Source organism: Sceloporus occidentalis, unplaced genomic scaffold (assembly GCF_023333645.1).
Source record: "Sceloporus occidentalis isolate IW3139 unplaced genomic scaffold, rSceOcc1.0.p SCAF_4, whole genome shotgun sequence".
In the NCBI taxonomy this organism is placed as follows: Eukaryota; Metazoa; Chordata; class Lepidosauria; order Squamata; family Phrynosomatidae; genus Sceloporus; species Sceloporus occidentalis.
In genome coordinates this window covers 86,957,067-86,969,886 of record NW_028316984.1, presented here as the reverse complement: position 1 = coordinate 86,969,886, position 12,820 = coordinate 86,957,067, and the positions used below count along the sequence as shown (strand labels likewise).

At 41.5% G+C, this 12,820-nt stretch overlaps 1 protein-coding gene across 1 annotated transcript in view; it reads right to left on the bottom strand.

Annotated features, from left to right (window-relative positions):
* The window catches only part of MYRF (myelin regulatory factor), a 125,270-nt gene extending 114,185 nt beyond the window's left edge, over positions 1-11,085 (bottom strand). The window contains exon 1 of the mRNA XM_089520752.1: positions 10,925-11,085. Coding sequence (XP_089376878.1) covers positions 10,925-10,970 — 46 coding nt within the window. The 5' untranslated portion in view covers positions 10,971-11,085. The remainder of the gene's footprint in view (positions 1-10,924) is intronic.
* Between the last annotated feature and the right edge of the window lie 1,735 nt (positions 11,086-12,820).

Sequence of the window (12,820 nt, the reverse complement as noted above, 5' to 3'; positions counted from 1 at the left end):
CAAGCCACCCATCCGATTCCATCCACCCCCCTACACATTTGTTCTTCCTTTTAAGCTATTCTGCACATCTTTCCCGATATACATTCTTTAACAACCTCTTATCTCATAAATTAGCCAAGAGAGTGAGCAGGATCCTGAATAGCTAAGCTCTGTTGTAACTGTTTTCCTTACATGAGTGTTAGGCAGCAAGGAAGGTAGGGTTTCCAGGGAATGCCAGCCAAGGGTCATGCTCCTCCTTCCCCCTCCCCCCGTTCTCCCCACCTCCAATACTCCCCACCTTCTCTTTGATATAAAATACAAACTCTCTATGTAAACACTCCCTTAACGCCATGGACAGACCAAAATTAACGGCATGACTTTCCCTGTGAAAGCCTTAAACACACCACTCTTTACCACTCTAAACATTCCTCTTCTTCAGATTGTTTCTCGTCAAAACTTAGGCAACCAGCCAGTAAGTACTCCCCAAAGTTGAGCTAATCTCGAACAGGGTTATGATGCCATGGTCAATACAATATTTTCCTTATCCTGTCAATAAATGGAACATCTTCCTGTAGAAAACTAAATATCTCATAGATCTCAGAAATATTTTGAAAGTCGTTCTCTCAGGTCCTTTTCAAAACAGAAAAAAACACAGGCCAATCATTCCATGTAGGGGAGCAATGGTGCCAATATATCTACAGTAATTCCATTCCTTTAGTAACTTCCTCACCTGCATTTTCATGACAGAACCTATGCTATTTATATGGGGACCAAGAAGCCCTACTCAATAGCAATGAATGATCTAGAGCAGTACTTCTCAAACTATCTGATGAAATGAATGGGAAATTCCAAACTCATCATCATCATCATCATCATCATCACCGTTTATAGTTTCCTGGAAAGACCCCACAGACAGACAATGCTTCATTGACTGGTGCCGGCCCAGAGACCAATATTTTGAGCAGAACTAGGCTGGAGGACAAATGACAGTGTGTTCAACCACAAAGGCTTAGTCAACTGTTCATGTTAGGAAAAACAGAAATATTCATGTCCAATTCCAAGATAGCCTGCACTGCCCTTTTATCAATAATTCTCCTTTGATGTTTAGGAATACTAATAGACCTTTTTATAACAACTCAGTTGAGAAATGCACATGAAGCTTTTACGGAGCAAATTCAAATCCTGAAGTACAGTGGACCCTTGGAAACCACTGGGATTTGGTTCCAGGACCCTTCATGGATACCAAAATCCATGGATGCTTAAGTCCCATTATATATAATGGGGTAGTAAAGTGGTATCTGGTTGAATTTTGGCTGTTTGTTCTTGTTGTTTTTTTTTTCTTCAGGATTTGGGGAGGAGGATTGAAGGAAGCAAACTGCCACATCTGTGGGTAGTTTGGGTTTGGGGGGTCTGATTTGGGGGCAGCCCCCCAAACTTAGCTCCCTAAAATGAAAATGGGGTATTGGGGGATTTGGAAGGTTTCAGGGGCTGCACATAGGGATCCCTAAGGCCACACTTTGCTCACTCTTGCTTTAGTGATTAGTACTGAAGGTGAAATTTTAGCAGGTGATTTATTTTTATTTTTGTCCCGGCATCATGTTACATCTTTAAAAACTCCTTCTTTGGGCCTAACTGTTAAAAGTTACATAGGAGGCAGATACTGTTTTGAGCCTGGTTACCTAGGAAGGAAGATGAGTAGGAACATTTTTTAAATTCAAAAAGGCTGAAGAGTAAAAAGGAAAAATGTCAGAGAGCATATAGTCTATGATATATACTCAACTACAGTTCAACCTCATGAATAATTTGAGGGTAGGTTCTGGATAGATATGACCCATGGATAAGTCTAGGGTAAAATTCAGGGGCATGCAACAAAGGATCTAAAGGATGAAACAAAGGAAAACAATGCCGAAGAACTTACAAAAATCCAATAGGCATAACTGTTTATGCTCACCCTAAAGGCTGGATAGATGAGAGAACAGAGAGCGGGTCAGTGCTTCCAGGACAGATTACAGTCTTGCCTTTCACCAGGGATGGTTCCATATATACATATATATATATAGAGAGAGAGAGTTAAAGTACTTACATTGACCCATGAATAAGTCAACTCAGTTTTTTTTATCAATGTTCTGACTAAAATTTCTAGACTTATACAGGAGTATTTACAGTATTATTGTCTAAAGATGGTCAATATCCATTCAACAACCACAACCCACAACTCTCTTGAAAGCATTTAGTGAAGTGCTAGATGCCCAAAATCCCATCTTTAATCTTTTACCATACAACAGTCTGGGCCAGAAATGTGGACCATAAGGAACACATGGGTATTCCACATGAAAAACAGAATTATATGCGTAGAATGAATGGGATAAAAATTCAGTTTATGGTGACCTAATGAAATGCATGAAATTATTTCATCGTAATTGACTTATGAGGAAATTACTATAATTACAATACTCTTAATAAATAATAAATAACCATAAACAAATTCTTAACAGGCATTCAGTTTTAGACAACCAACGTTCTCTCCCCCCCCCCCCCAAACGCAGCACATGGTTGCCCTGTCAAACTCTCTGTCACCAAAAGTAGCAATGTCCAAATGTATAATTCTATTCAGAAAAGGACTGGCAATTTGCATGGGTTGGTTCCATCAACATGTATTAGAGGGGAAATTCAAGGAAATTGTTGTAATGGGAAGAATCTCCCAAAGCCTGTGATTACCACAGCCCAGGATCTCTTTGTTTGCTATCACTTCACCCCAAACAGAACTCGAAAAGTACTTTGGGTGACTACAAAAACTCCTAAAACTCTTCACACAGCATAGAACTTTTCCAAGCTGAAATTTTCACCATGGAGGGAGTACAGGAGATGGTCCTCAACATCATACTTGCTGCACCATCTTGATCAGATCTTCTCACTGCATGGTCTACATTGCGCAATGCTGGTGGAGACTGATGTGACGGAATAAATTATGATTCTTCCAAATGGGAGTTAATATTATTTCTTTCAGAATCAACCTTATAATACAATTTGACACACAGAGGTATACATCTTTAATTTGATTGACCGTGGGCTGAACATAAACAGGAGGTCCTATATCATCCCATGCATACTATGATAGAGATGTAATTCTTCACTAAGTTTCTTCTTAAATAAAGCAACAAGTAATGTTAACCATTTTTCCCCACTGCAAGAAAACAGTTTTTGAAGCCTATTTGCAATTCTGTGCTACTTCATGCAAAATTTGTACATGGTTGTTCTATATATATAAAACAGCATTTTCTATGTAGGAAGCAGCATTTTCCGTGCAGAAAATAATATTTCTACACAGAAATACTTGCTGCATGAAAAATACTGTTTCCTAACCAATGCAAATCAAACACATGCAAATTTTGAACAGAATAAATTCCCAAATATAACACTTAATATTTATTTCTTATTTATTTCTTCTGTACAAGAAATAATATTTCTGTGCAGAAATATTATCTACTGTTCAAAAATGCTGTTTTCTGTGTAGCAAATATTTTTTATGCAAAACAGCCACATGCAGATTTTGCATAGAATAAACCCTGAACAAGGAAGATCCTCACCAGTCCAGTATTCTTTTCATCAGAGATTCTCAACACTCAAAAAACATGTTTTTCAACCATTTTGTGAATATTTTTGAATATTCTTTTCATCCCTATACTATGGAATGAAGTATCACAAATGTTGTAAAACTACCTCAAAAGGCTTTACTTTAAACAGGTTATATTCATGGAGGCTACATTTGCCACCAGTGTTAAACAGGTGCAAAGATTCAGAAAAGTATTAGAAGAGGGCTAATAAATTGAAGCTCAGTCTCTAAAAACAGGGATGGTCATGGTGAATAGTTTGTCTTTGCCTGAAAATGGTGGCTGGCCTCCAATGAACTGGAACCACGTGTCACAAAGACCATGTGTCATAGTCTAAAAGAGGGCCAAGCAGTCTTGGTGGAACAAAACTGAAACAGAGGAGTCATTTATGAATATTAGTTGTTTCTTAACATCGTTTTAAATTGGTTTGTATTGTTTTTATACTGCAAATCACTTAAGAGATTTCATTACATCAAATGGTATACAAATACTATATATAAATACTTACTCCCTTCATATGCTCACCTGGGATCAATATCACTGTCTTTTTCGTGCCAGGCAATGACTTTTTTATTATTTGTCCAGACTTTTTAATTTCTGTGTCTTTAATTGCTTTTTTAAAAACTGGGCTCATAATATGTCTCTGTTGCTTTGTTTTGGTATTTTCATGTATTGTTTTATCTTAGATCCAGTGTGCAGTTGTCATTTGAGTGTTGGACTAGGATTCTGGAGACCATAGTTCAAATCCCCACTCACTCAGATACCCACTGGATGACCATGGCATGTCACACTCTCTTGGCCTTAGAAAAAGGCAATGACAATTCTGCCAAGAAAACCCCACTGTAGATTCACCTTTGGATTGCCATAAGCCAGAACCAACCTGAAGGCACACAACAATTGTGTCTTATATCAGGCTTTGAAGAAGGGAGAATGTTTAAATAATTATTGACCAAGGTGTCTAAGAGAGCCTCCATATTCAGAGGCAGTATATACCACTGAATAACAATTCCTGGAAGACACCAGATTGGAGACTTTCCTGCTGTGATGCTGTAGACTGCATTCAGTGCTGATTCTGATCTCCACAGAGAGCAAAAAAAGGTAGACAAAAACGTCTTGTTGTCCTGAATCCAGTTTCTAATGTCAAGAAGGACAGAGCTACTTCTTCACTGTTTGGTGGTAATGTCCACTCCAAATCATAGAGTTGGGAAATGTTTTGGAGGTCATCTGCTCAGTATAGGAAAAGTGATGTTAAATGCAACTCCAGCATCCCTACAAATGGCTATACAACCTGTGCCTAAAAAGAAACGGAAAGCCCACTATCTCTCTAGGCAAGTTGTTGGGAAGGCAGTGGAAAGTGTGTGTCCATGTGATACATATTTTTGTGAAAAAATAGCCATATGTTTGTTTATATTTGTTTGCTTTGTTGAGATAAATGTGACTGATCTTGTTTGCTTGAACAACCAAATTTAAACCAGGTTGGCAGTTTGAGACCTCAGAAAGGTGATCATTAACGTGAATGCTCCTTTTTGATCTTAATCACATTCAAAGGGTGCAAAATTTGCTGCAAGATTTGAATCCACTCCATATTCCCCAAGATTACCCCATCTACTGTGAATTCTACCAAGTTACTTGTTTTACTATGGAGTCTTTTCATAAATACAAATCTTGCAATCTGAATGTTTGTCCCCTAACATTGAGGAGAGCAAGGGTCTTCTCTGTGGCTGCCTCCAGAATGTGAAACTGCCCCTCATGGCAGCCTGGGCTGGCCCCCTCTCTGCAGTTCTTCTGCCAACAGGAAATACTTTTTTATTTAGACCAGATTTGTGCTATTAACTGGTTGCTCCAGAAGGGCTGTTAATGAGATGGCAGTACCCTACATTTATCATCAGTTTATGTTTTAAATTTCTTTTTAAAAGTTTTAAATTTTTATTGTTATGTGCCTTCAAGTCATTTTTGACTTCTGGTGACCCTAAGGCAAACCTATCATTGGGGTTTATTGGAAAGATTTCTTCAGAGGTGGGTTGACTTTTGTCTCTTCCTTTCCTCTGAGGCTGAGAGAGTGTGACTTGCCCAAGATCAAGTGGGTTTCTATGGCCCAGTGGGGATTTGAACCCGAGTCATAGGCCAGCACTCAAATCATTATACCACACTGGCTGACATTCAAAATTTTATTAGAACATTTTATTTACTTTTTTGTACCTGGTAGTTTCTAGAAGTATTTTGTTGTAATCTATGTTGTGAACTGTCTTCGGTCTCAGGCTAGGGCTGCATCTACACTGCAGAATGAATAAAGTCTGACACAGCTTTAACTGCCATGACTCAATGCTATGGAATTCTGGAATTTGTAGTTTTGTGAGATATTTAGCCTTCTCTAGCAGAGAACTCAGGTGTCCCCAACAAACTACAGATGTCAAGATTCCATAGGATGGAGCCATGGCACTTAATTCTGCAGTGTGCCAGCAGCCCAGGAGAAAGGAAGGATATAAATAAAATGAAAGGTGGTTTAGGAGAGCGAGACTGAGCACAAAAGGATGCTCATAAACTTTCTGGGACTGTCCAGGACAAGGCACAGTAGCTGAATGAGCCTGAATAGCATACAGATTGTTTTCCTAAGTCATACAGGAAAGGTTTCCTTATCTGAAATATGTCAATTGTGAATGTTGTACTATAGAAGTCATTTATAAAACAAGCATTTATTCTAGACAATATAAACTTTATTTTAAATAGGCTTGAGAAACACAAAGTCCAGCTTAAACATTACTTATCAGAACAGCTTCATTCTACAAAGCCTACACATTGAGTTGCACAGCGTATTACTGAAACCACATGTCAAGGGTCTCAACAAGTGGTCCTACTGAACACCCAGCATAATTTAAACATAGGCATAAACATTTATCCCAACAAAGTTAAAAGATCTTTTTGGAAAACCTGTCATCTGAATGTCTCATAAAGTGAGATTAGTGCAAGAAAGATGTGAGTATATTAAAGTGAGCAGGTATTCCACTTCAGCAGCTCTCTACACATCGTCTTTATTTATTTTATTTTGCTAAACATTTCCCTCTCATTCTCAATGTACAGCAACAATCCCAGTTCAAATCTAACAAATAAAAAAATACAATGCATGAGAAACAACGTGCCATTCTTCAAGCCTTCGTGGAATTCACACACTCAGAAAAGAAAATTATATAACTCAGTGACTTGCAGAGGCTAAAAATGTCCTACTTGTCATAATCTCCATCATCAGCACAAAAGAAAGAGAAACACAGTATTTCAATTTGGCAATATACGGATTAGTAGCATTTGGCAAAACTCAAAACTATTTCCTTAGAAGGTAGAATTTGGAAGATATAACCTACACTCACAGCAAGTAGGTCAAGGGAACAAAATCAAACCCTAAGGCTGAAATCCAATGGGGTTTACTTACTTGGGAGTAAACCCCATTGAACTCTGTGGGCCTTACACTTCTGAGTAATATGTATAAAGCTGTATTGTAATGGAATTAAGCCAAATTGCCAACATCTGATACTTTTCATTTTGCATTTCAGGCAAGAAACTTTACCTGATGAGGTTTTGCATCAATTCATTCCTTTGGCTTTTTAAGGTAACCAACATTTGCCAAATGTCTCCCTGTTACATAGCTTTTAACAATACACAACCCCTCTTCAAAGTGAAGCACAATAACTCCATGGATATATAGCTGGGGAAACCAAAAAGGAAATTTTGGAAGATCTGATACTATAGGCTATCCCTAATAGACAGGGACTTTGGGAATGCAACTACTGTACCATTGGAACGTGGCTCAAACAAGGAGCTGTGTGAACAACAACAATGACAAATCCTCCAATAAAACTACCTAGTGATCAGTTTATATCTTAATATGTATTAATAAATGTATTAATAAATTTCAAGAAATAAAGGAGCTTCACAAGAGATTAACTTCAAATCAGCTTAAATTACTGAATGACCAGCTTTTCCTTTTCTAGGCTTGCGTCCTTCCAAACTATGTAAATATGCCTTGGGGGAGAACTCTCAAAATGGGTGCTGCATACATATTCACCATGAAAATGAAACTACGGCTGGCAATCCAAGAAGACTGGGAAGTGTATGAGATATGAATTGGAGGCTTCCTGGGTTATACTCGCTGTGGCTATGTTTCATTTGAGTGCTACAAATACAACAGATCGCTTGCTGAACAGTAGACTGTAGTTTAGGCACACTGGCCGTTGTTGTTGATGATGATGAACTCTTTCTCTTCTATAAACATCCACAAATGATTCTTTTACAGTGCTCCTTGTCATTTCCACATTCTAGTTCACCTACCATATCAACTCTGTATGAGAAAACTGACATTGCGAGTTGAGCTGGTGGATTCTACAGGTTGCAGTGCAAAAAATTAGTTTCCAAGATCTGATCACAAGACACTGAAATTTAAAAGCAAAGTAAAAAGTGATGCCAGATTTGATCACTGCATTAGCCTGACCCATGGGAACATTATACTGCCATTCTGCCTGTGAACAACCGAAGCAGAAAGAATGTGTACCTGAAGAATTATGTAGGACAACCCTATGTGATTTCTCCCTACTCTTTTCCTTTTTGCAATAGGATAAATAGGGTAAAAGCAGCTAGATCTGAAATTCTGGATTTTATCACAATTGAAAATGTGACAGGAGGGGAAACATCCTCAGCAAAATAGCAGTGCAGCCCTATAGATGCCTGTTTAGAGGTTAATGCCATTGGTAAATATAGAGTTGCAATCCTAAATTGCAGCTATGCTACAACCCTAAATAGATACTGTCAGAAGGGTGAATGGAAATGTTAAAGCAAGAATAATCAAAGACTGGAGAGAGAAATGGAAGGACTAAGAAAAGAAACATGCACACAAAACAAACGTAGAAAGGAAGTTAATAAAAGACAAAGATCTTTTGCAGGGAGAGATTCACAAAGGTAAGACAAGCTATGTTTCCCAAGCTCAGCCGAGGACTTAACATCTTATAAAGAGTTCAAAGGATAGCTATTGCACTCAAAGCTCCTTAGCTTTTCAGAGTGAAAAACAGTAAATAATACATTTTCCTCCTGTAAGGTCAGTGAAAACAGCTGAGTGGAGATAGGTGGTGGTAGTAACGTAGATCTGGAGCACTACAACACTTCAACACATTAGACTTTGCCTGTAGCTATATTACAATAAAATAAAAAAGTCAGGAAATTCAAACACAGTTAATATGCCATTTAGCAATCCTTAATGCATGATCCATTTTACACAGTGTATTTTAAAACACGCGTCTTGTGGCACCTTAAAGACTAACAAATGCGTTCTGGCAAAAGACCTGAATCAATATAAGCTCATGCCATAATAAAGTCTTTATGATGGTACAGGACTCCTTGTTGTTTTTTCTGCCGCAGACTAAGAAAACTATCCCTTGAGAATTTTTTTTAAGGTGTGCATCTGAAATACTGTACCCATCAAAATATGAACACCACAAACTTGTTTGATGCATGTACTTCTATGAGTACATTAAGAGAAACCGAACTGACCACAGTTCCGTGTGGTCTGTGGCAAAGACAAGCTTCCCACAATACAATGTGCAGAACTGCTCAAAGAGGGAGAGGAATGGACCTGAGGTTTTCTGTGGGCTGCAATGGCTGCAAAGTTGAGAGACCAACAACAGAAAAAGTCATGTATACAATCCCAAAATATGGTAGCCTCATGGTTACACAGTGGGATGCAGGTAAGAAGAACTGTGCACAGGAACTTCATAATAATTTACAAAAAAATAGACTTTTGACTATTAATTCATGGGAAATTCATTCCTAGGTCCCTTGTGGTCTTTCCTAGAATCATCTTTAGGAAGGAAGAATTGTACAGCATAGTCTACAGCGCATAGCTTGGGATTCAAGGCAACCTCTTGCCAAAGGGGTGACTTTGGGGTATGAGTTCAAACCTAGATAACTCCTGGAGTATGCGCCACAGGAAAGGCAGGAGAGTTTATTTTTATGTACCGTTCTCCCACCAAGATTGGGCCCACAAACAGCTGCTAACAACTAAGCTCTGTAACAACAACATAATACTGGGAGACAGGTGAGGGGCAACGCGGAAAGAGGATAAGATAAGGATATCAGAAAGGAACAAAGCCTTGAACGAGAAAAAACGGGATGCCCCAATGGGTTAGATGCTTCCTCCCGTGTTTTCCTTTCACTGGCAAGCAAAAATGGTTTTATTCAGGCAGGCTTTTAATACATTATCATACGGAGTGTGTGTGTGTTATATGAGGAGTGCGTTGTTGTAGTTATGGTTTGGGGTTGGTTTTTTTAACATACACAATTCTATACTGATTTTGTTTTATGTTTTTAATTGTTTAAAAACCATTACTGTCAAGTTTTAAAAAATGTTTTTATTTGTGAACCACCTTGGGTCCCTTTCTGGAAGAAAGGCGGCATAAACATGAAATAGATCAATATAGATTCTTTTTAAAAAACAGTATGTACAGATCTTGTAGCACCGCTGAGACTAAACTGAAAGAAAGAGGTGGCAGCATGAGCTTTCATAGATTGTCTACTTCCTCAGATGCAACTGGACTATGTACCGATTCTACAGACTAAGGTGGCTCTGAATAGAAGATCAGTATAGATCCGGGAGCCCTCTTTGTCTGACAAACGAAGTAGACAAGGCCTTCTCAGGCATGCAGAGAGAGAACTTTTAGTACTTTTGCAGCTAACTGTGAGAAAGGAATTGGCAGCAGGAGTTTTCATAGACTTCAGCCTACTTCCTCAGATGCACTGGGGCTCCTCAGGCAGGTCCAAGTTCTGGGGAGGACCAATGGTCATATCTGCCAGGGACTGAAGTGTGTGCATGAGAGAGAGGCTTTCAGGCCCACAGCCCCCGTCCCAGGGAGCAAGCCAGCCTTGGCCAGGGCCCTCTCTCCCCAATCCCTCTTCCCAGGCGGAGCACAAGACAAACTCCCCCGTGGCTCCTTGGTGGAAACTTCGCTCGGAGCCTGTGCTGATGGCCTGAAATGGCCCGGGGCCTCCCCACAGCCCCTTCCCCGCCCCTCCAAGGCCAAGGCTCCCTGCCCGCACGGGCTTTCCAAGGCAGCCCCAGCAGGCTCTCCTCTCTCGGCCAAGAAGCCCCTCAGAACTGTCTCCTAAGTCACCCCAAAGGAGGCCAGGGCGCCTGGAGATGGAGGACCTGGAGGGAGGGAGGGGGCAATGGAGTATGCCCCCCAAAGGGGAAGCCCCTGCGTCCCCTTCCTGCTCAAGGCTTGAGGGGGGGAGGGAGGGCAGCCGTGTCCGGGAAAAGGCCCTTCCCCTCCAGGGACCTTCTCCCAGGGAGCACTCACCTTCGAAGAAGCGCTGCAGCGCCTCCGTCTCGTCCACCACCTCCATGGCCGGGCCATGCAGCACCTTCCCCGGGCAGAAGAGGGGCTAGCAGTGGGCCAGCCCTCCAAGGGGCATCCCTCCGGCCCCGGTGCCCCCGGGCAAGGCGCCCCTCTCGCCAGCCCCTTCCTCCTTCCTCCTCCTCCTCCTCTCCTGGCTCCTTCGGCGCCCTTCCTTCTCTCGTCGCCCGGCAGCCTCCCGCTCCCTCGCCTCCTCCGCCTCCCAGGCCTTCCTCCTCCTCCTCCTCCTCTGCTGGACGGAGCCCGGCCCAGCGCCAAGCCCCAGAGGAAGAGGAAGAGGAGGAGGAGGAGGAGGGCTGCGCTGGGCACAGGCATTGCAATGGAACAAGGCATGGCCAAAGGGGGACGCAAGGGGAAACCAGCCAGGGCCAGGGGCTTGAATCCCAGCAGACACAGCAACAACACAACCATCCACAGATTAAGAAGGAAATCACTCTTCCCAACCCAGGGTCACACAGTATGTGGGTATATATTACCCAGAGAGACACACCTACCCCCCTCTCTTCCATGCCAGCCTCCTTGGAGGATGCCAGCCACAGAATCAACCCTTCCATGTAAACTGAAGAAAACACAAAAAATCCCTTTCACACAGAGGAAAGAAGGAGAAAAGAGTCTGAAAATAAGTTGTAACTTATCACACGCACAGACAAAAACAGCATCCATCCGGAAGGGAAAGCAGTGCGAATGCAAGTAATCCCGCCCCGTGATAGGTACCCATCGGCTTCTTGATTTCCCATTAGCACATTTGCAGATGCTCAGGAAGGGCAGGATGCCATGGCCGACAGTAATCCCACAGCCAAACTGAAGATGCATTTCATACTAACACACTTGCAAATTGATTGCGAATTCACAGTGGAAAAGGATTTATAAATTCAATATTTTTCCAAATTCAGCCATTCCTGAGATGTCACACAATTGCATTTGGATCGCCTTCCATTTGCATGCAACATTGTTTGAAAATCTTTTGCAAGATTACGTGAAATGCCTTGGATGACCCTGGATTAACCTTTGGTTAACCTCCCAATTTTCCCCATGTGATAAAGTCCCTAGAAATATCATTCAAAGACATAGCCATGTCAGTCTGTAGAACAAGTACACAGAGCAATCCTACAGCACCCCTGAGAGCAAGCAAAAGAAAGAGGTTGGCAGCAGGAGCCTTCCGTATTAGACTGAAGTCTACTCCCTCAGACGCATTTGGTCTTTGGTCCACATTGAGTCCGCCTTTGGTCCAAATACATCTTGAGGAAGTCTACTGCTGCCAAGTTCTTTCTTCCGCTTGGCCTCAGGGGTGCTGCAGGAGCTCTCTAGAAAGAGAAATGCATGCTTCTTCCTCTTCCTCATTTTGGAATTCCTCCTAGACAGGAGGAGGAAATGGAGGATGTGTCCTGGAAAAGGAGGACCTCTGGTCTCCCTGTCCACAGGTTATAATAGTAGCTAACCTCACCCGATGGCTCAAGTGATTAAGACACTGACTCTGTTGATTGGAAAATCAGCAGGTTGGCAATTTGAGGCCCAGGTGCCGCATGATGGGGTGAACTCCCATCAATAGTCTCAGCTTCTGCCAACCTAGCAGTTCGAAAGCATGCAAATGCAAGGAGATAAATAGGTGCCACTTTGGTGGGAAGGTAACGGCTGTTGTTCTGTGCAATCATGGTGGCCACATGAGCACAGAGTAGTCTCTGACAACATTGGCTTAGTAACAGAGATGAGCACTGCTCCCTGCAGTTGGACACAATTTGACAACCTTGTCAACAGGGAATACCTTTACTTATACTTTACCTTTAACCTCACCCCCAGCCTCTTGGCCAGTTTATTACATCTTCTTTTTGGCTCCCCCAC